At 45.1% G+C, this 27,176-nt stretch overlaps 1 protein-coding gene across 8 annotated transcripts in view; it reads right to left on the bottom strand.

The window, feature by feature from the left end:
- Positions 1–1,739: 1,739 nt before the first annotated feature.
- Positions 1,740–27,176, bottom strand: part of CDK12 (cyclin dependent kinase 12) — a 72,414-nt gene continuing 46,977 nt past the window's right edge. For 2 of the 8 annotated variants that reach the window (XM_047759250.1, XM_047759249.1), the window contains exons 13-14: positions 26,413–26,868; positions 20,766–22,389 (exon numbers count right to left, since the gene is read on the bottom strand). In XM_047759250.1, the coding sequence (XP_047615206.1) occupies positions 21,677–22,389; positions 26,413–26,868 (1,169 nt within the window). In that variant the 3' untranslated portion in view covers positions 20,766–21,676. Of the gene's footprint in view, positions 3,692–5,692; positions 5,793–9,632; positions 9,777–10,236; positions 10,348–17,234; positions 17,312–20,765; positions 22,390–26,412; positions 26,869–27,176 lie in introns of those variants that run through there. The other 6 variants (XM_047759253.1, XM_047759255.1, XM_047759254.1 and 3 more) reach the window with 6 other exon arrangements.

Here is a 27,176-nt window from a genome sequence, read left to right on the forward strand (position 1 = left end):
TCCTGTGTTAGGTGGAAACAGAGGAGCCTCTCTTTCTCCAGGACTGTTTTTCTGTTTTTGTTTTTCTTTTCGTCTTTCTAGGGCCACACCCATGGCATATGGAAGTTCCCAGGCTAGGGGTCCAAAGGGAGCTGTAGCTGCCGGCCTGTGCCAGAGCCACAGCAACGTGGGATCCGAGCCTTGTCTGAGACCTATACCACAGCTCATGGCAACACTGGATCCTTAACCCACTGAGCAAGGGCAGGGATGGAACCCAAGTCCTCATGGATGCTGGTCAGATTCGTTAACTGCTGAGCCACGACAGGATCTCCTCCCCAGGACAGTTGAGGCTTCAGTTTCCTGGGTCTCTTGAGTCTTCCCCAAGGTATCAAACCAGGAGAAAATGGACCAGGAAGAAGAGCAGAGGGAGCAGCCTAACCAGATCAAGGAGACCAGCGTGGAGGATGGCCTAGGGCTCCCTCAGGACCTAGTGCTGGGCTCAGGGTAAAGTCAAGGTGGGCAGCTCTTCCCTCTAGGCTCAGCAGCCAGCCTCATGTTTGACATCTACCCAGCTGTGGATGTCTGGCCAGTGTCCCTCATGCCTGAGCCTCTTGTCTGTCTCAATATGTCTATAGAAAGGGGGTCTGGGGGTTCTGCCGGTCCATGTTTATTCCTCCCGTCTCAGTACTGCCTCGCTGTACTTCCTCAGGACCAGGAAGCCCAACTAGGGGGCTTAGAATACACAGGGAAGAGAATCATCTCGTCAGGAGGATCCTGGGATCCCAAGACTCCGTCCAAAGCTCTCTTCTCTCACCATGAGAGCCAGGAGGGAGATTGGGGCCTGTGTCTAGACACGGACTGGGGAGAGGTATCTTCCCTCCCTCCCTCCTTCCTTCCCTCCTCCACACACTCCCCTAGTGGGGGCCAAGTATGCCTACTGCTCACTTTGGCTTCCCTTGACCCACCTACCTTATGGACAGTAGAGGGTTAAAGGCATGGTATGGGCAAGCTATAAATTTCCCATCAGTGTGGGGAGAGTAGGATTGTTGGCAGGGAGGGGGTTGGGCTGGGGGGGGAGGGGGAGCTGGGAAAAAGCCAGGAGGTTGTCTCTAGGTAACAATAAACACTGCAAGCAAGGAGCAGCTGTTACACTTACTCTCTCTGCATCACAATGCTGAAATAACACTAATAAACCAGTGTGCCCAATGCACGGGCATATATGCATTTAGGGCCAAGCCCCACTCCACCCATGAAGCTGCCCTTTGCTTCAGGTCAGGGCCCTTGGTGCCAGTGGACATACCAGCCTTGGCCTGGCTATACTTGTGTAGAAGATGAAGACTGATGAGTCAGTCTCACAGTCAGAGGGGCACTCTCAGAGGCAGGGGGGGTTGTAGAGGCTGGGGATTCTGGGTTCAGATCCTGATGGCATTCGCTGGTAGAAAGAGTTCAAACAGGGTAACTCTTGGCTAGAAGTCCGGAGGAGAGAAGGGTGAGAAACATGCAGAGAACAGACAACTACTTACCATGTCTTCTCAGACTGGAGGGCACAAGGCAGCCAGGAGTGGAGTCAGCCGAAGAGAGATGGAAGAGGGGGGGTTGGTTGCTGAGGAGGTTTGAGAAAGAGCAGGAACATGGGGTATTGAGGAGTGATCTTTGGATCTCCTGGGGCTGACCTCCCCACCCATGCCTACACTCCGCCTGGTGTACCCAGGCTCCCGCTACACCATCACTTTTACACCAGAGCCAGGTGATAACGTCGGTTCTGTTCAGGATTGAGCTTTATTTCGTTTTCTTTTCTGGCCAACCCCCAGCATGTTGAGCTCCCAGATCAGATCTGAGCTGCAGTGCGACCGTCATTGCAGCTGCAGCAACGCAGGATCCTTTAACCCACTGTGCCGGGCAGGGGATCAAACCTGCGTGCTGGCAGAGACGCCAAGCCTATTGCAGCACAGCGGGAGCTCCAGGACTGAGCTTTATTATGGGTGTTCTAACAGGGGCCCCTGGGTTTGTGATGCTGCCAGGGAGAGCTGGGGGAGTGGAGTTGGCCCCATCTCCCTATAGGAAGAGTAGCTAGTCTGTCCCTTTCTCCAATCAAAACTGTTCCTGGATCCCCAGGAGCATCCTGACAGACAGCCCCTCGTTCCAGCTGGACAGCAGAGCCACCGGCAGTGAAAGGAATAGAAATAGGCAAATAAAGTGGCACAGTGGGTTAAGGATTGGCTTTTTCCTGCTGTGGCTTGGGTTGCTGCTGTGGCTCAGGTTCGATCCCTGGCCTGGGAACTTCCACACGCCTCAGGTGCGGTCAAAAACAAAAAAAGAGAAAAGAAACAGGCAAATGAAAACTTAAGCTCTGTCAGAAAACCCGCCTCCTCTTAGCCTATTCTCTGAGGTTAGAAAGAGAATATCCATTATGCATCTGGATATACTGATATCCAAGAACCCTATTTCCTTTGGCTGAAACAGGGAGGCTCCTGGGACTGTGGTCAGAGGCATCACCGGTTCTCCCGGTCCACCTTCTGGCCCTGTTCTGCTCGTGCTGTGTGACCTCAAACACAGTACCCTATCCCCCTGATTGAGAACGTCATCTGGAGAAGAGACGCACGTTGCCCACCTGCCCTTCGGGAGGAGGGAATCAGCGCCTTGAAGATCGTGGTCTCTGTTTCCGGAAAAGAGAATACTGAGACCAAGTGATAAGCCTTCCAGGCTCTGGTCTTATAATAGTGCTTTCCTTTCCTTTTCTTTTTAAATTTTAAGTCATGTGGTGTCACCTGGGTACCCAGAGGTCTGAACAGGCGAATGAGGGCAGGGAGGAATAGCTATGTCTGCCTGGAAGGTCCCTCTCTGGGAAGGTGCCCAGATGTGCAGAGCGGCCTCAGCACAATCCCCTCTGTGCAGGCCACGGATACAGTAGGGCAAGAATGACTGGCCTCTCCTACCCTTTCCTCACAAGGAAGCCTCTCCCTGGGAATGCTCAGCCTCGCCTACTAGTTCTCTTCCATTTCCCTCTCTTTTCTCTTAGCTGCGGCCTCCTCTTGCCCCACAATACAGAGCTCAGAGTAGGGGAGATCTGGGGCAAAAGAGAGCTCCAACAGGCCTGGGCCCCCTTCCCCTCTGCTGTTTTCATGAGCCACCCCCATGGCTATGAGTCACCAGAACCTTGGATTCCGCTGAGCTGCCAGCAGCCTTCTTCCCCCCAACAGCCGCTCTAGCCAGGCAGATACTCACCCAAAGGGCCCCGAGCCCACCATCTTCCTACTCGCAGGGCCACAGCCCCCTCCTTCATCCCTTGGAATCTGTACCACAGACACACTGAGATGAGTGAGGAAAGAAGCGTGAGAGACCCCAGCATGTGCTCTGTGCTGGAGCAGGGGGCCAGCTGCCTGTACGGCAAAGCAGGATCACCAGCCAGGAGAGCTGGCACAACTTGGGTGCACAGCCTTGTCGGCGTGTGAGAGCGGGCGCGGGAGGGGACAGGGTCTGAAGGCTGTTTCAGAAGCACGCTTCTCCTCCTGGCCCCCTCTCTGGTCACTGTTTCTTCTCCGTGGCTTCTCTCCCTGGTGCTGATGGACATCATGGCACTGCCACCTCTGAACTGCCTTCCTTCACCTTCTCCATGGCTTGCGGAGCTAGAGAGGGGATCTGCACGATAGCCTTCGAGGTGTCAAGGTGGGAGGTTCAGACATCCAGATCTCTCCCCAACCAATGGGACACACTGGGGGTGGAGGAGGAAAGGAGTCCCATCAGAGTAAAAGCTAAACCCTGGGCCAGGCCTGAGCTCCTCAACAATTCCCTCCTCTCTAGAGTGCAGGGGGTTCTGGGTACTACTGCCTTCCACTTACCTCGGGTCTATCCCTCTTTCCCTGCAAAGGCTCAGAGTTTCTTCTGGACTCCAGAGCAGGCTCCAGGCTCTGACTCCAGCACTGTAGTCATACCCTTGGCTAAACCTTGAGAGTATGAAGTGGGGCTGGTAGGGGTCGAGGGGAAGGAGGGCTTGTTCCTTACAGAAACATGGAGAGTCTAGATTGAATGCTTTAAGGGCCTTTTAGCCCCTCCAGTATACCTCCAGTCTTGGAGTAGGGATGGACAAGGGGTGAGAAAGAGGGCTTACAGGAAGCCTGACACCTCCTCTCTTTCTTCACTGCATGCTCCTCCACGGCTCTCTATTTCAGAGGAGAAAGAGTAGCTCTGTAAGCAGGAGCCATCTAATAAGGCCCTTGAATAACACTCAGTGAGAATGGCCTGTCTTACATTAGGTAGGCAGCCCCACAGGTGGGACCACAGGTCCCCGTTTGTCTTCTCCCCTTTTACAGGCTCCTCTTCGATCTCCCCCTATAAAAGAATCTTCCTTTTCAGCCCCCTGGCACAGTTTTCCTCCCCCACTCTCACCCCTGCAGGCCCTTGGAAGCAGGGCGTAGCTAGATGGATTCCATCCAAGCTGTCTTGGGACAATGCAAGGGGGTCCTTCTCATCATGTTGGGAACAGAGAAGGCAGAGAATCAAATACCAAGGAGATGACCCTGAGGGTCTAAGGACAGGCAGGGTGGGCCTGGGGCATATTTTGCTCTTCCCTAGGGGCTCTGAGGATATTAAATGGTGTACTAAGACAGAGAAAAAGACCATTTTGGGAGTAGGGGATAAGTATTTGAGGCTTGGAGAGTGTCACAAAGTTTCTACCCACACTGCTTTCCAAGCTCTGTGCCAATCCTTGCCCTGACCTCAAATGAGTCTCATGAAACACAGAACAAAGAATGCTGATTTTTTTTTGTCTTTTTGTCTTTTTGCCTTTTCTAGGGCCTCTTCCCCTGGCATATGGAGGTTCCCAGGCTAGGGGTCTAATTGGAGCTGTAGCCACCGGCCTATGCCAGAGCCACAGCAACTCGGGATCCAAGCGGCGTCTGCGACCTACACCACAGCTCACGGCAACACCAGATCCTTAACCCACTGAGCAAGGCCAGGGGTCGAACCCGCAACCTCATGGTTCCTAGTCGGATTCGTTAACCACTGTTCCACAACAGGAAACTCCAGAATGCTGAATTTTTTGAGGAAGGAAGAAGCCAGGAAATGCCAACTTTGGCAACAGGGTGGGCAAGCCACTTCTCTCCATCATTCTTTCTTAACCCAGTGGAGGAGGTGGGGGTGGGACGGGGACAGCTGGAAATGTGCCCTTCTCTCCGGTGTGTACTGACACCACATAAAGCCAAGTGGAGCTTACTGAGAGCGCTGGACATGGCACCAGATGAATCCAGGGGCATTTCCTACCACTTTCGGGGCCTCGAGTTTTATTTCTCTCTTTTCGACTTAGACATGGGATAAGACCACTCCTTGCTGGATTTTTTGGCGTAATTTTCTCCAGTAGCTAATATTGCAGCAGAAAAACTTGTGATAAGATCTCATAAAAAGCTTAATATTTAGTCACCATTGGGGACATTTATTTCTTGGTTAAAGGACTGGGGTAGTTGGTGTATTTCCTTCCCTGTAGACCTTTTAGAATATGGTAAAGCTTCATGAGAGTAGGAGGTTCCGGGGGATCTGCCTACTTGGAAGCAAGGAAATGGATGAGATGATCTCTGGAACGGGGAAAGCGTCTCCCAATAACGCACCTGACTCCCCTGAGTTGCTTCCAAGACTCAGGGGCCAGAGATATGAGACTCCAAGCAATGGAGAATAGTATCCTGCCAGAACTCTTGCCTTGACTTTCTTTCTCGCACCCTACCTGCCCCTGTGTTCCCAGGAACTGTCCAAATCCAGACACACAAAGCAACTCCAAGACAGGATTCAACTGACTTCCCTTCTCTGAGTCTCCATTTTCACATCTGCAAAATGAACGGTTGGGCAAGATGAGTTCCAAGTTCTCTTCTTTGCAGCAGTAAAGGGTCTATGATTCATACCCCAAAGGCATCAGGCCTCATTTGCATGTTGTTTTGCATGTAATCTCCATGGCACTTATTTTATGCCTAAACACACAGAAATATCTCTGAACCCTGCCCTTCTCCCTCTCACCACATCTCTGGCTCTCTGGTCCCTAGGTCTTGTCCTCTCTCTTCAAGGTCCTCAAAGCTCTGTCCCCACCTTCCTTTTACAATTTTAGAGCACTTACTAGGACAAGCCTAACTGGACAAAACCCCAGGAGCAATAAACCAGCCTTACCTAGTATCTTGGCTGTAATTTTGGGCCCCAGAATGGAGTCAACCACTACAGCTCCATTCTTTCTGAAGGTCCTGGCGGTTGGGGGGAAACCTGGCACCTCTCCCTAGCGCCTCCCCTCCTCCGCCGCCTCACTATTCTCCATGCCAGAACGCAAAGTGGCCAGTGATTGATGGGCCTGGGTTCCCAGTAACCGCACCCAGTGGCCCAATCCTCCTCCCTTACCCAATCCCTCCCCTGTCCCTATTCAGAGATCAGATTGTCTCATGTTGGTCCCTGAGGTCCCATTAATTAAAAATACATCCAATTAAATGGCAGGTGAAAACGTGCTATTGGAGCTCTCCACCCCCCTGCCCCAGCTTGGTTCCCCCCCACCAACCTTTTAAGGCTCAGCTGTGCTTTGAGCTGAGAAAAAAAAAGGGGGGGGGGAGGAGAGGGAGAGGAAGAAAGAGAGAGAGAGAAGAGGAAGATTCAGGAGTGGGGGTATGGGGGGCTATTTGAATCTCTGCCAGGGTAGCATGTGCCAGCTTGGGAGGGTGGCACTGTGCCCTGGTGTCTAATTTCTGGAGGTGTGAGTAGGTTCAGTCAGCTGGGTACCCACTTTCTTTTCCCTTAAAGGGGCAGAGGGAAGTCAAAGGGTGTGGCTAGTTATGCTGCCCACCTTCTGGGCTTGGGGAATGAAAGGGAGAAGTGTAAACGGGAGAAGGCCCTTAAGAGGGGTTGTGATGTTCAGGGGTTGGGAGAATCTGAGGCCTCCGTTCTCGGCATATCCCGGCTCTTCCCCAAACTGCAAAGATAACGAGAAGCCAGTTGGGACCCAGGTGGCAGGGCATGGCAATGCTCCCAAGCAAGGCTGTGTCTACCCCTGCCCACAGGAAAGCTGTGAAAAAAATGGAGAGAGGGAGGAAGGAGCCATAATTTGGGTGGGAGCAGATGGGTCAAAGAGGATAAACTATATAAGCATGGACATTTGTGTGGGCAGTACCTTATGGGTAAGAGAATCTGGAGGGACCTGTCCTATTTGCCCTTTCTCTAGGCAAAAGGAAGCAGCAGTAGTGTGAAGTCACCTCAACCTGGCAGACTGTGAGTAGGGCATCTCCCTGAATGAGCACTGATCACTCTCATTCTCCTCCACTCTTATGGTGTCCCCAGCATTTTGTCAGTTAAGTTATTTGCCCCACCTCCCACCCCTCTGAAGCCCTCTGGCTCCAAGCAATGTGAAGCTAACAGGCACTAAGGGCTGTTGGGAGAGCAGCTAGGATAAAAAGGGGCACTAAGGGTGGTGCTCAGAATCCAGGCAGCAGTGGGGGTATCTGCTGACTGAGGGCCCCCGCCTGGCCTCCTTGGCAGCCACAGTACCTCCTCACTTCACTTTAACGCTAATTGGAGATTTTAATCTGCGCTGCTGCTCTGCTCGGGGTGCTGGGGGGAGCGCCAGCTGTGCAGCAATTCCAGCAGCACCGACTGTTTAATCAAGCTGTCCTCCTGGGGAGGGGCCCTCGGGCATGAGGGTAGGAGGGAGGAGCAGAACCTCTGTCATCTCCCTTAGCCTGTTCAGCCTGGAAGGGCTTCATGGAGACAGAGGATCAATTGTGGGATACCTCATCCCCATAAGGGCTCCATAGCCACTTGGATCCCAAACAGACCTGTTATATGATATGGGGGTGGCGTGAAGCTCATGGGCCAAAGCAGCCCCCATCCCCATCCTGCTTTCTGACACCTTTTGGGGTGCAGAGCTCCAGAGCATCCTGGGTTCCTCTAGCCACTCAAGCTGCAAAAATCCTCTAGACGGTCTTAAGCTCTGCAGATTTATGCTGGGGGAGGTGATGGGGGCACAAAAGGTTCATCTTTCCTACTCTCTGCCTTCTAGGTCCTCTCCCCAACACCCTCTCCTAAGAGAGCTACTTCTTTAAGAGCTACTTTTCTTTTTTCTTTTGTTTTTTTTTTTAGGGCCACACCCATGGTATATGGAGGTTCCCAGGCTAGGGGTTGAATCAGAGCTATAGCCACTGGCCTACGCCACAGCCACAGCAATGTCAGATCCAAACTGTGTCTGCGACCTACACCACAGCTCATGGCAATGCCGGATCCTTAACCCACTGAGCGAGGCCTGGGATCGAACCCACGTCCTCATAGATACTAGTCGAGTTTGTTAACCACTGAGCCACAATGGGAACTCCAAGAGCTACTTTTCTTAAAACAATTGTAAGAGATTTTTTTTTTTCCTCTCTGAAAAACCAGATACTTCCACCCTCTAGGTTGGAAAGTAACTGTCTTAGAGGCTGAGGACAGTGAAGGGGACAGCTGGAGCTTGATACACCCTGAAGGAGAGAAACACCTGTGCAAGGCGTTCGGTGCCTAGAGCTAAGTAAGGGGCTTCGCAAGTTCAGCTGCGAACTTCCTATGTCAGTCCACTAGGGCAGCACATTCAGGGTCTCAGGCCATTTTTAAGAAAGAAGAACTAATCGTTCATCTAGCTCCCTGGGCTCCTGTCTCAGGCGCTGTGGGAGCATTTCTGACCCCTGTTTTGGGGAAAGAGTGTGGTTGTCCCCACCCTGCCCTCCTCCAAACTCTCTCTGCTGCGAGGCAGGAGTTTTAATTGGTCAGCAGCGCCCTCGTGTGGCAGAAACCAAGACTGCAGCTGCCCAGAAGCTTTGATGAATCCGACAACTAGGTTGGTGGACAGCTGGAGAGGGTACTCCAGGTCCCCCACACATACTGCTTGACCACTTCCAGAGCCATTTACTACTTTCTAACACCTACTCTATTCCTCTATCCACCCCCTCTAGTTGCTTCGCCTCTAATTCTAGGTATGTGCCTACCAGGGAGAGCACCTTACCCAGAGCTGGCACTTATTTAGGCCTGCTGCTTGTACTGTCTGGATTGCAGGGGCTGCTGAGAGAGGAGGCCTGAGGTTAAAGGGTAAGCTTATGTCATCTCCAATGGCAGAAGAGACTCTAGAACCTCTGCCCACTCTACAGGCATCAGACAAGAGCTGCCACCTGAGCTGGAGAGAGTACCACCTACTGGTGGGTTCTGCCCCACAGCAATCCATTTGCTACGCCCTGGAGAGGTCTGGGGATGAATAGAGACAAATTCTCTGGGTCGGAAATCGTTGTCCTCAGGAATGGACCCCAGGTAAAAAACCCTTCCCTCTAAAAGATTCAAGTATTCCCCAAGATGCCAGGCCACTGGGCAGAGTGCACATATGAGACTTCAGGCTTCCAGCTCTAAGAGAAGGGCTGCCTGTCATTAGACTCTTCCCCTCCAGTGTTGTATATCATCCACTTACTGGTTCCTTCTTCCTACACCCACTAACTGGGTGAAATGGTTCTGAACTGCAGAAAAGGGGATGGAGATTTAACACCAGGAAGATCTCTCTAAAAATTAGGGCTGAAAGTCACCAAGACCTTCCCCTTGTAGGAGATATTTAACAACAGAGAGAAATATTCCCAGAGAGAAATATGACCCTGTTTGGAGTTAGTGGGTCGGGAGAAGAGCACACCTACCTGGCAGAAAAAAGGGCAGGAGTGGGCACTGTAGGTTGGTGACTTGCCCACTTCTGGGCATTGAGGATGGACGTAAGTGGGCTGGTAGACCACCACGTCTAGTGTCTTGCACAGTGTTTGGACAGGGGAAATCTCCCTTCAAACCTGGAAAGGAGGTGGAGAAGCAGATGAGAGGGAGTAACAAGGGACAGCAATGCCCTATCCTGACTCAGAAGAAAGAGGAAATAGTTTCTTGGGGAAGAAGATGAAGGCAGGGCTATGTGTGTGGATGAGGTGCTGGGTGAGTGGTGCAGGTGTTGTGAGAGAGGCTGAGCATCACACTATGGGGGAATATTCATTAGCACAGCTGGCCAAGAGAAAAGAGCAGGACCGAAACGACCGCCAGTGCCGGTGAAGGAGGTTACCCACTCTAGCCAGGAGGGAGTAATTGCTAATCAGCAGGCAGGACATCATAATAGGGTCAAGTAAAAAGCTAAGGAAACTCCCATGGAGATCTCTGCAAATAAGAAAATAAGAACTTCCCTCAGATTCGTGTTTGTGTGTGTGTGTGTTTTAATCCCTTGTAAGAGCAGGCCAGTGGCTTCTGATTGGCCTTAGGTTCCTACCTGGCTTTAAAGTCTGTGAAAGAGACTGAATTTGCCAGGGCTCCAGATGTCAGGTGACTGATGGACATTACCAAATTCCTCAGGGCCATCCCTCCTGTTGCTGTTGCCACCTGGAAAGGAAAATGACAGGTTACATTAGATATGAGATAAGGGACTACACACCAGAGAGGGTCTGTGGTCATTCACGCAGGGACCATGGCCTTGGTAGGGAGAGTGATGGTGATGGTCACCGCTCTTCTAATTCACAGAGTTGAGAAGGATTCAAAAGAGCCTTAAGCATATTCCCCAAGAGAGTTACAAGTATTCTAAGATTCCTACCTCCGGAGACCTAGCTCCCAGTCTGATAAACAAAAACTTTGGTTCCTTTACTTTAAGAGAGAAGTTAGGAATTCTACAGGAATAGAAGAAGCTGTGAAACCCAGAATTATAAAGGGCAGTGAAGGTTCAAGGTTAAGGCAGTTAATGCAACAAAGTGAGTCAAAGGAGGCCATCTAGTTGTAGATTAGATCATCAGCTTGTATTTGAAGGCTCTCTTGTCCCAACGGCTTCTTCAAGAAAGGCTCGGAGGCCAGAAAAAGGTCCTATGAGATAGAAAGGAGGTTTGCGGGATAGCAGACTAGATGCAATTTGGGCAAGTAGGTCTATTATACAGTCTGTGTAGGTTTGAATCTGCATGGAGACCAGCTCCACATTCCCTCCATGCTGTCGGTCAGGGTGTGATGGAGAAAACGTATAGGGTGCGTACTGGGCTCTATTTCTTGGTCATCAGCACTCAAGGCTTATTTTGCAACCCCCTGTCCCTCTGACCTAGACCCATAATCCTTTCTACCTCTAAGCTGCCCAGTGGTGCCTTTCTCTTTCTAAGATTCTGCTTCCAGTTTAGGAACTCGTTAACATTCCCCTCTCTGCTCATCAGTGCCTCTCAGACACTTAGGCTCAGAAAAGAAGCATTGGAAGGGACTGTAGATATATCTGGGAGAGGTCCAAAGAGGGAAAGGAGTCTGAGCACCAGAGTGAGATGACTTCAGAAACTACCGCACACATCAGCCCATTGAGCTCACTATTTGGGGCATAGGTCACTGTGGAGCACACCACTTCCTTCTGCCTCTCAGAGGAGAAACTTGAAAAAAAAAAAAAAAAAGGAAAGAAGCAGAGCCCCCTCCTCCCGTTCCCCCCAAAAGAAATTTGCCTGTAATCTCAGAGGCGATCTCATTTTACTCAGAGTTCTACAATCCCTTCTCTCATTCAATGATCCCCTGAGTTTCGCAGCAGTTGCGCTGTTTTCCTTCTCCTTTCCTCCTGATTGTTTTTCAGTATGGCTGTATTGTAACGCCAAGGAGCCTGAGTTAAGATTTAGGGTCCATTCCTCACAATGCCTCTGAGGACCTTTTCCTGCTATCCAAACCCCAGAGATGCAACAAGTTCCTTGTACTTTGGGGTAACTCTGAGGCACCAGGATCTTTGGCCATGGCTGCCCTTGCTTCTCAATGAATTGAAGCTCTTGACTTTATTTTATTTATTTATTTATTTTTGCTATTTCTTGGGCAGCTCCAGAGGCATATGGAGGTTCCCAGGCTAGGGGTCTAATCGGAGCTGTAGCCACCAGCCTACGCCAGAGACACAGCAACGCGGGATCCGAGCCGTGTCTGCAACCTACACCACAGCTCACGACAACGCCGGATCGTTAACCCACTGAGCAAGGGCAGGGTCCGAACCCGCAACCTCACAGTTCCTAGTCGGATTCGCTAACCACTGCGCCATGACGGGAAATCCTTGACTTTAAATAAAAATTACACTTGTACAATTTGCATGTCACTGAGAGATTAGTCTTTGAGGTAAAAAATACATAAAGCTGCTCAGTTTTTCTACCAATTTTTTAACCTAACTTTCCCCCTCAATCTGTCCTTCCCCCCTCAAAATCTCACAGCCCTACCTTCCTTTCTTGAGGAAGGACAAGGCTGACAGGAATTGATGATCTTAAAACTGGAGGCTCTATACTCAACAGATTAAGATTCTGGGGACTCGGATTCTAGTCTTGGCTGGCTCTGTCACTCACTCACTGTGAGACGTGGGCAAGGCATTTCCCTTCCCTAAGCCTCAGTTTCCTGCTCTGTAAACTGAGAAATTGGATTAGGTGGTCTCTAGTTCCCTTTCTAGCTCTGGCCATCTATGATGCTATCAGGAAGAAAACACAAGTGTCCTTCCGACAGGAAGTGAGACATTCTTGCCCTTCACACCTTTCTCTGTGGCCCACTGCATAAAGAAGCTCTCTGTAGATGCCTGTTTTTCTCATGCCGGCTTAACTCAAGGGACAGACAAGTGAGTTCTAGTAGGAGGCCAAATTCCTTTTACTATGAAGAGAAGGTGTAAAAAAAGGTCACCTAACTCTAACCCTGAATCTTGACAAAGCAGATGGGAGACAGGGATGGGGACAGATAGGAGACAGGCAGGTACAGAACAGGGAAGCATATGATAAGCACTCCCCCACAAAAGACAACGTAGACTATTTAAGAGTCTGAGCACATACTTGGTCTTGCCCTAGGGAGCCCCATACAACCAGTGACTGGTTAGCCAACACAACCGTGTGTGGATGGATGAAGAAAGCAAGGACATGTGTAAACACTTCCAGAGCACAGACATAAATGTCCAATCAATGCGTGTACCCTCACTCCTCTTGTCTACTTTAGGCCCATACGTGTCTTGTAAGAAGCTATCTTGGGAGGGGACATCACATCCGTCTTCCCCCTCCCCAAAGTGAGAAAGGAAGAGACAGTGAGACAGGAGCTACTTGGCTTCCTATAAATTGTTTTGTCCTTCCTCACAGCTGCAATCAGAAGCTAAGGGCTCCCGCAGGCCTTGTTCTGATCTGCTGCAGGCGATGGAGGGTTTTTGAAACCGAGAGGACTTGGCTGCGGCCCCGTTTCAGCTGCCGTTGGGGCTGGCTAATGGGCTCATTCGGGAAGACCCCCGCCTGCTGCACTAAAGAGTCCCCTGCCGACCCCCTCCCCAGTCCCAACCCAATTAATAAATGGGGGCTCCCACTTTATGGCTCTGGGAGCAGGAACCAGAGATACAAATGACCCCTAGGGAGGGACAGGAAAAGGCCTTCCAAGAATCAAGCCAGAGAATTGTATATCCACAGGCACATGCTGCCACAGGCTAGTCACATCCCATTTTCAAAGCATTAAAGGGGAAGAAACTGGCAAAAAAAAAAAAAAAAACACCCAAAAAATAAAACTGTATTTTCTTTCCCAGATCCAGTAGGATAACATTCTTGAAGCCTGCAGGTACACCCCAGAAATAAACACTCTTTCACCTGGTTCTCCAAGCTGAAAAAGGCAGAGTGCAGGTGATCATCTGGGCACATAGCCCACATTCAACTGTTTTCCAGGGGCCATGTCCCCTCCTAGTCTCTGCAATACTGAACATAGACAGCCCATCTACTGGTTAATAAGTGCTTTCTTAGAAACAAAGCAATTACCTTTTCCCAAGTCCTTATCACCATCAACAGCATAAATATGTCCTGGGGTTATCATCTCCAGTCTTTTATTCCTCCCCTCACATCCAAACTATCATCAAGCTTTGCTAATGTTACTGACCCACTTCCTTTCTTCTCAACCCCCTTGTCCTCCCCTCAGGGCCTCACATCTGGACAAAAACAATAACATCCCAGCAAGTTTTCCTGCTTCCATGACCTAGTAGAGCTGCAAAAGTCAACGTCATAGTCATCTCATGCTCTGCTCTGTCATTGCTCAACAAATCAAATTCAAATTCCTTATTCAGGCCAACGAGATTGCTCTCCAACCTCATTTCCTAATATTCCTTTCCCCCACTACCCAGACTACTCCATTCATGGCCCTCTGCACAAAACACACATAAATCCTAAGTTTTTCTCCCCCTGATCACTTTCCTTTCTTCTGTTCCATGTCTTCTATCTTCATCACCTTCAGAGAATCTTTTCTGGTTAACACCAGTTTTTCTGATTATTTCTTTGCTTTGGCTCCCTCTGAACTATGTTACGACTTTATTTTGTAACCTGCATGAATATGACTTATAAATATCAAATCCCCACTTCCCCCCAGGTATAAGACTTGTCTCTCACTAGACCCAGAATCTTCCTAAAGATGGGACCCTCCCATAATCGTGCCCAGAAGTTGCCCTGTACTCAGGGGATGATAGAGCTAGTATTACTGGCTCCTCATGGAAGCAGCCCTCATGGTATTAACTCTTGAGATATCATATCAAACATCGACAAGAAATACAATCTTATTCCCAATGTCAATTTTCAGGCTGCCACCTGTCCTTATCAACATTGAACTTGGCACTCTTTCCCCTTCCAAAATCACAAGTTGTTTCAAGACTTCAAAACGTGTTACAAAACAAAAACATTAAAAAAAAAAAGGCACAGTCATCAAAATTTTTTTATCACCTCAATGCACAGTATATAAACACTAGTTTCATTGTAGACACCTCGGGATGAGAAGCCTCATTTCATTGTTCCCCATTTCTAAAATTAATCCTATATTCTTAGGTCATGATCTGACTTTCTAGCATGCAAGTCAATCCCAGAGGCAACAGTAATCTTGTTTTCCACCAGCCTTGCCTCTAGCCTATCTCTGACCATCGCATTTTTGGAAGGTCCCTCAGAATAGAAAACTTATTCATGAGTCTCCCTCACTTTTTAGCAAGCACCTTAGATTAACCTCACTCTCAAATTTCCTCTAGTTTAGTCCTGTGTGATTAGACAGGAAAAAATGATCTGCTACCCTCTTTTATCTCCTACATATTGCTCAGGACAACAAGGATTTGCCTTGTATTCTTTCCATTCCTTAGCCTCAAGGTGTTAAATAATCAAGGTAACAAAAGCAAAGGTACTGTGGTACCTGACACATAGTAGGTTCCAGACAATGTTAGTTTCTCATTCTTTCCCTTTTTCCTCCCAACACGTTCTCAACCCCTCTGGGTCTGTTTTTTTCACCGGCTAATGACAGCACTGAACTAGACCAACTAGTGTCCTTTTGTAAGCTCTAACACTCTGTGACTCTGATTCACACGTTCTGGTTTGTTTGCTCTTCTGTGAGTCACCCTCACTTAGATCTAAAATGAAGGGGAGAGGAATATTAGTTTCCTAAAACATGTAAAACCACTTGCAGAAGAGTTTTAAAACTCAAAAAACAATTTAGCTTGATGCTCAATCATTGATGCCCAATGCTATATCATTCCCGCCTTATTCCTGAAATACTCTTGAACCATGTAGAGAGCAGTGCTAAGCAAAATGTTCTTGTATAAATTATTTGCCTAATATAACTGTCTTCATAGCATGCCCCAACTATAAAGGTAACCCTATCACTAACATTAATCAAGGGGACAGTTTGCTCTTTAATGGGGTCTCCTTGAAATGAATTGTGAAACTTTAAGGCATTTATCCCCTTTCTCTACTCCATTGATTTTTCCTTCCACCCTTATATCCCTCTCTCTTCTTTATAAGCAATCATACACTGCCTCTTTCTGCAGTCCCACTAAGACTTCTCCAGTTCCCCCTTCTTTACATTTCCTTCTCATATTGCTTCATGTTATATGAGAACTTTTGGGAACTTAGAAGTTACTGAATTTCTAAAAGGGATCAGGCTCTCTAGGTCTCTAAAGCACCTTCTTTTCTCCAGGGTTAGAAGCATGAAAAATTGTATTAGCCTTGGTGGGGAGGTTATCTGTCTATAAGCTGATCCTTACCAAGGGTGTCCCTCGTGAAACACAGGAGGGGGAAGGATGCTCTCCTTGAGACAACCCCTCAGATAGGATCCTTAAACAAAGACAAGACATTCTCAAAACTCAAGCTCTGCTCTTGGCTTAGCTCTGACTGCTATATTGTAGCCTTTTTAAAGTCTCTCGGTGCTGCCTTCCTCAGAGATGTTTTGGCTTGGGTAAAATGTCTTTTATTCCTTTAGAACTACCAACATTATCTTCAGGCTACAATCATGCCAGAGCAAAACATCCAAAAAATCCAGCTATTTCCAGGTCCTAGGGAACCTATGTCTAAATGAATTAACTTCATGGCTTATACCCTCTCATTGCAGAGAAGCATAATGTGGCTGAGGACTGGGTATTGAGAAAACTTTGCTAACAATTACCCACCTAGAGAGTATTAAGAACTAACTGTATATCAGCCTCTCTCAGCCTTGAACTATTAATTCATTCTTGAGACAGAGATATGAGAACAATCCAGTGGCCAAGTATTTGGGCAACCTTGTGACTAATCACCAGGGCATCAAAGCAGCCCTCATCTGCTTTCTCATGGACAGGAGGACCCTCTTCTCACCAAGCTTTACTTCCCATAGACACTATCTGCAACTGAGCTTAGAAATGACAGCAGCAAAATCAAGTGTCAGGATATGAGGGAAGAGGATGAAGTGAAAGTTGAGACTTTTCCTAGACCAGTAAATCTCTTATACTTCATGCAACATGAATTAAAAGCTCCTTTCCTTAGCAGTTAGCAATAAGAAAGTGATTTTGCTTTCTCTTTCAGTTCTCATCCCATAAATTGAGGAACTGGAATAGACATTTGTCTCCTGAATTTCTTCTCACCACCCTTCAAAACTATGAAGCAGCAAAACTCTAAATACCCTGCAAGGTTAAGCAATCAACCTCCCTGGCTCGACTAAAGCATGCGAATAGTGAGTGGGGAGGAGAGAGAGAAATAGGAAATGAAGTGGATGGACAGGAGATGGAGAGATAGCTGCACATGGTGAGGAGTGATAAGAGTACCACCATTAATTTCTTCATATTTCCCCCAAAGCCTCTCAATCCTGGCTTGGAGTAAACTCTCACTTGAGAATATTCCTACGGCTATGGGAATACTGGAAGTGTTCCTACAAATGAGAGACGCCACACCTGGACAGTAAAATTAACCAAAGCGTCCAGGAGTGCTCACCCTGCCTCTTAGGACAATGAAGATTTAGCAATTCCACTTCTCCCTTGGAATGTCTGAATATTTACTCACTTGAGGAACTCCCCACTTCCACTTCCATTCCACTAGCCCTTCAGGATGACTAAGTTGTGAACAAAGTCACTCAATACCTAAAAAAAAAAAAAAAGCCAAGCTATGGGGTATCCTTCAGTAACAATGAAATCCCAGTTCAGCACAAAGAACATTAACTGTTAACTTTCTTGAGGCTTTGACTTTACCATACAGTTAAGAATGCCTGTCTGGGAAAAGAAATTTAGGTACTGAACGGTAAAACAACCTTGAGTGTGATAGAGAAAAAAGTCCAGATTAGGTTAGGTCTTCAGTTTTCAGGCCCAGAATTGAAGACACACATTGCTATGAAGTGGAAAACAATATTCTCTAGAAGGTTGAAGTTCACACTCCTAGTCATGAATATATAAAGACTGGAAAACATTTTCCTTTCTCCGGAGGCTAACCAGAAACACAGGACTCCAGGAATTCGAACAATCTCGAGCTCTCCATTCTCCTTCTGGATAAAGACATGATAGCCCACAGGCAATCATACTTAAAACTGTGGGGATTCAAAATCAAGCTGGCAACCCTCGTCACCACCAGGTTTTGACTGGATTTCTTCCTAGCTTCCTTGTTCTGGTGTACCCCTTGTATGATTGTTTACCCTGCTCACAACTTCCCGATACCTATTTCCCTTCTTCCTTTGTCTCCAGATGCATTTTTCCTGTTCTCTACCTACTTATGTCATATCTAGCAGGATTGCAGCACATACTACAAGGGAACGTTTAGTCCTCATTTTCCTAAACCATGAAAGAGAAGGGACATTTTCTCCTCACGTGGAGACAAGAAAAATACCAACAGAGCTAGGAAGACTTAGCCGAGCCCATGCTGACCCTACTCATGGTAACAGGAAGTGGTGTAGGGGTGAGGGTTTCTGATTTAAGGGACTAGCTTTTATTCTAACCAGCCTCTTACCAACTTCTCTTGATGACAGTTGAGCTCAAACCCACTTACCTCTCCTTTCAGGAGGAGTCAGGGTACATGAAGCTCAACTCTTTTGATGGCCTGACACCATCATTACTTTTGTGCAGCTGCTACTTTAAAAAATCACATGGCTTCCCCCAACTCTTTATTATCTAATTCTTAGTCTAGGGTTTTGAAGCACCTCTTCAAACCCTGAAAACTTTTGTCTTTGGTAGTTTATGAGTCTATAGAGATTCTAAGACAAAGAACCCCTAAGATAAAGTGGAGGAAAAATGCCCTTCATACATAATTAGATCTGTTCAAAGGGTACAGAATAAGAAGTAAATGCAATGGAGCAAGAGTGGTATAGTAACAGGAAATATTTAATTTTCCAATCTCCACTTTCCATTTTTATAAACTGAAAGAAAAAATTTAATATATTACAAAATATCTGTACATAGACAAGGTAAAACCTGATGGGGAGCAAAAACGAGAGAGAAAGGAATACAGTGTCAGGAACCTAAATCAGGGAGAATGAGGTGGCAACTGACACTTTTCTGATGCAGCATTCTCTCTCAAAACCTGCTGGTAACCATTTTAGTACTGTAACTATATATGCATATTAAACACACACACACACACACAACACACAAGTGGTTGGGTGATGTCTATAGCATAAACTAACAGAAGTCCTACTTACAAATTTGTGCTAACTGCCCTGCTTTTAAATGTATAACTCTGATACAGTTTTCAAGTCCCTATTTCTATCGATAGTTGAAGAAAAACCTAAGGAAACTGTGTCAAGCAAAGTGGTTTTCAAAACCACAAAAATGATAATGGTCAAAGCGTTTTTGCCTCTCATTCATGAACAGAATCAGATTCCTCATCTGATCAAAATAATGTATTTAATTAAAACAAACCAAACCAAAACCATAACCACTTTTGAATATAGTTGGGTTTGTAATTTCCTAGCTGTTGAGTAGAAATTCTGCCAAACTTTTACTTTCATCACATTTACGGATAACATAGCTGAAAAATTAATACCTTTCTTCCTCCACACAGATTCCAGGATATTTAAGTGAGTTTCTGTCCCTCTGCTTTTAGAAATGGTCAAAATCACCAACTTTTTTTTTTTCTTTTTAGACTCCCAAAATGGGGGTGGGGGATGGGATGGGATCACACATAAACACACACACACACACACACACACACATTCACCCTTTTCCCCAATAGTAGGGATGGGGAAAGGAGACTTAAGTATATTATTTAGAATATTTGGCATAATTAAAAATATGCAGTGGGGAGGAAAAAACATTATTGATGACTGCTGATAACCAAAATACAATTAAAATATATAATTTTATTCATATTTGATGGGAAACCAATTTTTTTTTCACTAGATACTTTTGAAAGTATCCCAGGCTTGAGTTCTTTAATCAAAAATGGGAGAGTGGGGCCCAATGCCTCAAATCAAATATTCTAAAATACAAAGGCCCATGTCTGAGGACTAAGACAGTCAACAGACAAAAGGTTCAGATGAACTTTAATGCAATTTACCAACAGCATGTCAGTGAGCCTAGCAAATCTAATTGGACACACTGGTATAAAAAGCCATCAATGCCAAAATGGCTAGAAGGTTCTCTTTTTAATCAATGTTTGGCCCTGAGGGCAAGGCCAGACCAAAACCCAGAGAATAAAGAAATACACACACCAGATATCTGCCTATTTTTATAACAGGGGAAAATAATCTTCATGTAAGTACCAGAAGAGGGGTTCTTCTTTCATTTCTTTAAAGTTTTGTTTTCTGTTTTATTAATGCACCTCTCTCTTAAAAGTAGTGTTTATTTTTTAATATAAGAACTTGGCATTGAAACATGAAACTTTGAGTTCAAAACTATTCTCCAAAATGCTGAAGCATATCTATCTTCTCTTTGTAAAAGGGAGCTAACCTACATTTCACAAAGGTCTAAGTCTGTGCAGGTAATTTATAGAAATGTGTATGTTTTTAAAACACATTACATGCTGGTACTCACACAGAACTGGAAGCCAAAATGAGAAGCCCATGTTATCCCCCCATGAAAACCTTTCCCTCCTCCATTTTTTGTTTATAGTAAGGCAAAATTCTTGCCATGCAATTCATAATTTAACCCCCTTTATCAAAAATCAAAATCAAAACCAAATCCCTCTGGAGGAAAATTCCTAAAAGAATTGGCAGGATATACATGCTGAGATGTGTATATGTCAATACTGTTCTTTCTTATAGTCTGCTCTTTTAAAATTATTTTTTAAAAAAGGTCTTAGGTAGTGATACATCTTCAGAAAAATATCCACCCTAAACTAAGTTACATTTCCATGTATTTTCAGGATGTATTTTTTTCTTTGACAATATTACAATGCTCTGTTTAAAAGTTTTTTTTTGACAAAAATATATGTGTAAACAGTATGCTAACTGTTCTTACTAGCCCTCTAGGTATGGAGGCATCATCTCTAACCCTAGCTCAGCAGCAATGTCCTAGGCTATCTGCATTTATAAATCAACTTCACCACTCCAACATGGTTTAAAAAAAAAAATTTTTTTTTTAGAATTGAAGAGTTACAGAGAACAATATAGGAGTTTGAATTTCCTTTCCTTTATTTCAAAAAAAAGTAAAGAATTATCCCAGGTTCTTGGGCATCTCGACAATTTTTTTCCAAACAAATGCCTCAAAAAGAGAGAGACAGAGAGAGAAAGAGCAAACTCTATATAAAGATAGGGGTAAAAAAATTAAGGGATAGGGTAAAGTCCACCTACTTGCCCAAGAATGCTACTTTCTACAACCTGCTTCATGTGCAGGGAAAGGGGGCATGTCTTTTCTCAAAGTGGAGCAAACTTTAAGGATGAGCAATTTATTTGGAAAAAAAAAAGGTATGTTCAAGATGCTCAATGGGGGGAAAAAGAGTTCACTTGAAAGCAAAAATGTGAGATGGTGGAGAGGAAGGAAACATTTATTTAAATCAGCCAGTCACTCTGTTTCCCTTATAACAAAAGCCTAGGAGCAGCTCAAATTTTGTGAACACTATTCTCTAAAAAAACAAAAAAAACCCCACTAAATTCAAAAGTAAGAAACCATTAAAATAAAAAACTCACAAATCCAAAACTTTAAAAACCTATGGAGAGCTTCTCCTGAGCCATCTCAAAATTTAAACTGTTCTCTTCTGCTGCTGCTCAAGAAGCACAGGCTATGAACTAATAAAACATTTACTTTTCAATTTAATGACCCTCTTCATATTCTCTACTTATATTTACTAGGCAGAGTTGAAGTAGATGTTCTGGCTATGGCCCATCCGGGGAAGTGGTGCCAACATCACTATTTTATAAGTCGCCTGCTAGTAGCAAGTGAGCAAGGAATACAACAGACAGCTTTGCAATAGCCAAATGCAGATGATTACCTCGCTCTGGCAAATGATTTCATTAAAGGTTCAGAGGACTGGATGGAAGGATGGACAGGGAAGGAATCTTTCAGGACACTGAAGTCTCTGGGTTAGTAAGGAACTCCTCTCCCTCTTCCCCCTCTTGGAGGGACTCTTGTAGGCCCCCGATAGAGTTTTCCATAAGCAGAAGACTGAGCTGGGGCCCCCCAATTAAGGCCTGCTCCTGAACTGCTGGCCCCAGTAGTTCCTGGCCCCAGCTCCCCATAGTTTTGCAATTTGGTCTCTGCATGTACCACAGAGTTGCTGCTTCCCTCAGCCTTCAGGAATGGTTGCCCGACCACCGAGTGTAATGCTAAGGGGACCCTGGCAAAACGGAGGTCCTGGTCCCCTGGGAACTGCACTGACCCTGTGCCCTGGTAACTGCTGGACTCCCCAAGGTGGCTCACAGAGCCGGAGAAGGTCCTGTTCTTCACCAGGGTCTGGGCCAAGGATTCTGTCAAGGCTGGACCAGAGTTGCGTTCATCAGTGTCAGTGGCACTGAACCCTGTTTCAGGCCCATCAGTGTTTCCGTAAGTCCTGGTGGGATGGGGTCGGGTGGAGTAATCCATTGGTCTCAAGGCCTGGTGCTCATGTGGCAGGTGGCCAGGAGGCTCTGCTTCAGGCTGGGATAAAAGTTGCAGCAAGGCGGCTGTCACGGCTGGGTTCAACTCCTGGGGGGCGCTGGAAAGATCGCCTTCAACCAGAGGGGGTGGAGGTGGCGGCGGTGGAGGTCCGGGGGGCTCAGGGGGCCTCTTCTCTGGTGGAAGAATGTGAGGAGGACATGCTGTGGAAGGGTTACTTCTTTTAAACACCATCTTAAAAATCACATGTGATTATAAACACAAACACACACACACACACCAACACACACTGCCCAACACAAATACCAATACAAGTAACCAAATATATATAAAGAATAAAACTTTGGGATCAGGAAATCGCAATTTATAAATAAAATCAAGTGATTAAAAGTAAAACAGTTGCATTCTAGATCTAACAGCTTGTGTAAAAAGATCGTATGTTTCAAATGATTATCCTGATTTCCTCCATTTCCTTCCTTAAGGAACCGTTCTAATACGTAGGCTGTTGGCAGCCTCCCCACCCTTTTTTGCTGTTGGATCAAAACATTAATGAAAATAAAGTAGAAAGAAGGAAGATGAGAGGGAACAATACATATGCTGTGGTCACATTTCTAGGACATAATCTTGCTGTACAACAGGAGACCTTGTGTGGACTTAGCTAACACATTTTACAGAATGTTTGATGATAGAAGGTTAACACCTGAAACAGAACTTAATGTACAGGAGAGATGAAATAAAGTAAAAACTTTTCATTACCGTCGTGTATAAATATACACTTGCTTCTTCAAACTTTAGTCCCTTCTCCTCATAATCACATTCTGAAGAAAATGATATTAACCACCATACTGTCATTCAGCTTCCTATGTTACAGTAATTATAAAAAATCACTATAGCAATGTCATGCAGAATGGGCTGTTGATAAACATTTGTTTATCTTGCAGACCTTGACAAGAAGTGAGTATTTAGAAAAGTACTGAACTAATACTATACTCTGACATTCCAAAGATCTTTCTAGAACCACTCCCTAGATTTTTCATCCCCCACTGCTGGATTAATTTGCCTAACCATGGTAATCACTGTCTGATAATGAACTCCTGCCAAGGCAAGAGATTAGAAATGTAAAGTGGTGTGAGTCTGAGGACATATAAAACCAAGTACAGTCAGAACTGTGCCCTTAGAGATTTCGGAGTCATCCTGCTGAAGAAAAGGTTTAAAGTTTTTGATATCTTCCAAATGATTGATTTTTGTTCCCTATGGAAAAGGTTTTTTGTTTTGTTTTCTTTTGTTTTAGGGCTGCACTCTCGGCATATGGAGGTTCCCAGGCTAGGGGATGAATCAGAGCTGCAGCCACCAGCCTACACCACAGCCACAACCACGCCAGATCCGAGCCACATCCTCCACCTACGCTGCAGCTTGCAGCAACCCACTGAGAGAGGCCAGGGATCAAACCCTCATCCCTCATGGATACTAGTTGGGTTCTTAACCTGCTGAGCCACAATGGGAACTCCTGGAAACATATTTTTAAATGTCCATATCATCAACTCTTTATTATTTGAACTAGTGAGTGATATGAAAGTCATTACTCAGGCAAGCCAAAAATAGTTTTTATAGTTATAATTAGGTATTTTGGTAGCATATTTACCACAATTGTATTTTACAAAGACAGTAAGTAAAGTATGCCCTTAGAGTACAGTTGAAAGAACTTTGAAAACACTACAAAACTGTTGTGCAGTGGGAATATAAGGTCAGGTGCTATACATATAATACAGATAAACAGTCCCGATTTGCCTGGGACTGAGGGGGTTCCCAGGTTGCTAACTTTCAGTTTTAAAACCAGGACAGTACAGGGACAAGTTGGTTATCCTACATATAGTACCCACCCAAGTTAATTGTTAAGATTAGCTGGCTGACTAGGTGGTAGTGAAAACTAAATTAAGGACAAAAAAATTAGCTATAGAAAATTCACAATTTGAAAAGTAGACAGCCTAAAAAAGGAGGCCTAACTGGACTACAAACATTTATAGATTTCAAACTTTTTGCTGTCAACACTACATATCTCACTACATAAGAACATCACAGTACCAATTATTTTTAAAAAGTATTTTTGGACTATACATGAAATGAAACATCAGGTTTTTTTTTTCATATTGAAGGCAAACAACTTCCAGCTATACTACTTTTCATATTTAAACTTTGCTTTTTTAAATAAATAGTCTAGTTGTGTTTCAACAGAACTAATTCTTGAGCTCAAATTCTTTCACACGTTATGAGGATGAAAACTATTTCAAAAATAGCAAAGGCAGATGGGTTGTAAAGAACTATTAAAGGTTAATAAAACATCTTAAGAGAATTAAAAATAAAGATCACATTAAAAAAACATGTTGTTATAAGATTCAAAGTGTTAACAATATTGCCAATCCTTAACAGTCTGTACCAATGTCAGGAGGTATTAATCAAATGTACAAATAACTTAAAAACTTCATTTTACTCATTAAATTTCAACCATTATACCCTTTTCCCAGTCAAGTATAGAGTAGCTAAATAGTAGCCAAAGTGATAGATTTTTTTTTACCTTCTCTGGCTTACTCAGTCTGCCCTCTGGTGGAAGTGCTAATGAACAATAAAATGGCCAAATGAGAGGTAGCAGGGGAGGGAAACAAAAACAGGAGAGATACCAACTGGATAATCCAAAAGTGACTGTAATAATTAGGAATGGCATTTTTAGTCTCCTCTGAAAAGTAAAATCCAACAATTTCTGGGCATGAGCCAGGCCTTAATTTTAGTTCAATCTCACCATTTGGCTAATAGCTTGTTGGCTCAATTATTGGGTAAATTTCTTTCAGTCACTCTGCTATTTAATTTGAACCAGTTCTTTCAGATACTGTGACTATAGCTGAGTTTTTTTTCTGCTGGGGGTAGGTGGTGGTGTGGTGGGGGAGGGTATGAGAGATGAGATAAAGAGGCCTGCTTTAATTCTAGATTTGCTTTCTCTGTTATTCCATGTCCTAGAGTCTTTCTTAAAAACAACTGGAACTGTTATGACAGAATAGCAAAGTGAATCAAGAAATACATTAAAAAGAAACACATTAAGTACAGGAATTCTAGCTCTGCCTTTGTCAACAGTACGGTTCCAGCAGTGGGACAATCAGCAGGCTTACTAAAACTCCTTGGATTGCAGTTTCTCTATCTATATAAAGTAAGGGTGTTAATTTTATTTGTCACCTTCCAGTTTTTAAACTTTACATATGATAACTCACTTATATACTTGACACCATACCAGTGGAAATAAGATATACTCCTCTCTACACCATCCCATATGAAATGTGAATGCAACACTCTAAAAGGTGAAGGTTAGTGTACCCCATCAGTCCTTGTACCTCTTCTCATCCCCCAAATTCATGGGGTCTTCATGAACCGCAAAAATTTCCAAGGATTTGAAAATATTTTCAGATAAGTAAAGATTCTGCAAGTAAAGACTGTGAATCAGAACTGATTAGAATACTGAAACTTCTTTTCCTTTTAATAAATTGCATGCTGTGGTCAGGTGAGATCAAGGTATACATATTTCCTTTTTTAAGATTTTTCCTTATATATAATGCTCAATTCTTAATCTAGGGTCCATTTAGTTATCTCTTTCAGGAACAGAGATTCAAAGGAATCATTTTTACATGGTATTTTTTTGGAAAGGAAATGTATGGTGTTAATAATCTACTTGGGAAATCTTCTCAAATTATTCTTCAGGAGATTAACAATGACATTTTATTACAGCTTTCTTGACTCTATCTTTCCAGCAAAACTCTGGTATCCGACATCCACTACACTAGAGTACAACTGCTTATTTGTACAATCTGATAACGATTTTTGTTTGGAAGGCAGATTTTCAAGTGCTAGTATACTAGTTGGCCATGACACACACAGTGGTTCAAGATGCATCACTAGTACTGTTGTGGATTCCTTGGGTGAGAACACAGGGACTTTACTTACCTACCTCCTAGGAAATGGAAAAATGGAAAAACGATCAGTATATGAAAGGTGCTTTGAGAAGCTTCGAAATTTATATAAAAGAAGCTGGGCAAGAAACATATCACTTGGTGCTATGTTCTCCTGTAGACTAGGTTACAGAAAAACTGAAACTGAGGCCACTGATGTGAAAAAGAAAATGTTAGAGATTTGTAAGAGGATCAACAGCACCTGAGCTCAGTGAGATTCATGACCGGTCTGTTTACCTGCTGCCTCCTCCTGTGGCATTGTGGGAGTTCTTCGGGGCCCCTGTGGCCCACTGTTCTTGTTGTCACTGTTGTTTTCCTCCAGGTTGCCTGCTGGCTCCTGGGTTTTCATCAGTTGACCCAAGAGAACTGCCAACATATTCTGCATGTCAGCTGGTGTGCTTGAAGCTTCAGGGGTTGTCTGTTCTGCTGAAGGCTGGACCACTGGGGCAGGGGGTGCCTCCTTTAAAGACTCCTCTGGGACTATGGACTCTGAGTCCTGCTGCTGGGAAGCAGCTTCCGTTAGGGCACTGATAGACTGGTTCAGGGCCTCCAGCTGCTGTTGTATCTCTGGGTTGGAGTGGATGTTAAGCAGCTGTGCCATTTGAGGAATGCTCAGGTCGGTTTGGCTCTGCAGCAGGTTTAATAACACTGCCAATTCGCTTTGATTCAACTGCTGTGTGATGTCACCAAGGCCTGTGGAGAGACAGTGAAGCCAATCAAAGGATGAGGCAGGGTAAGGACCTTTGCCTTCTTCAGCTGGCAACAGCAACTTGCAATATCCAAAGAATGAAGCTTCATTTTGAATGTCTCATTTCTCATGCCTCAAACTGTCGAGACATATTTGTTATACTTTATATTTTCACTTAAAAATACAGGGACTAATTAAAACATATCTCTGTATTGTGAGTAAAAGCAATTTCATTTTACCTCTATTCTTCGAGGTCAGTGATTTTCAACCCTTACTATAAATCAGAATAGGAAAGATTTTTTTTTTTCTTTTT

This window comes from Phacochoerus africanus, chromosome 14, assembly GCF_016906955.1.
Source record: "Phacochoerus africanus isolate WHEZ1 chromosome 14, ROS_Pafr_v1, whole genome shotgun sequence".
NCBI classification, from domain to species: Eukaryota; Metazoa; Chordata; class Mammalia; order Artiodactyla; family Suidae; genus Phacochoerus; species Phacochoerus africanus.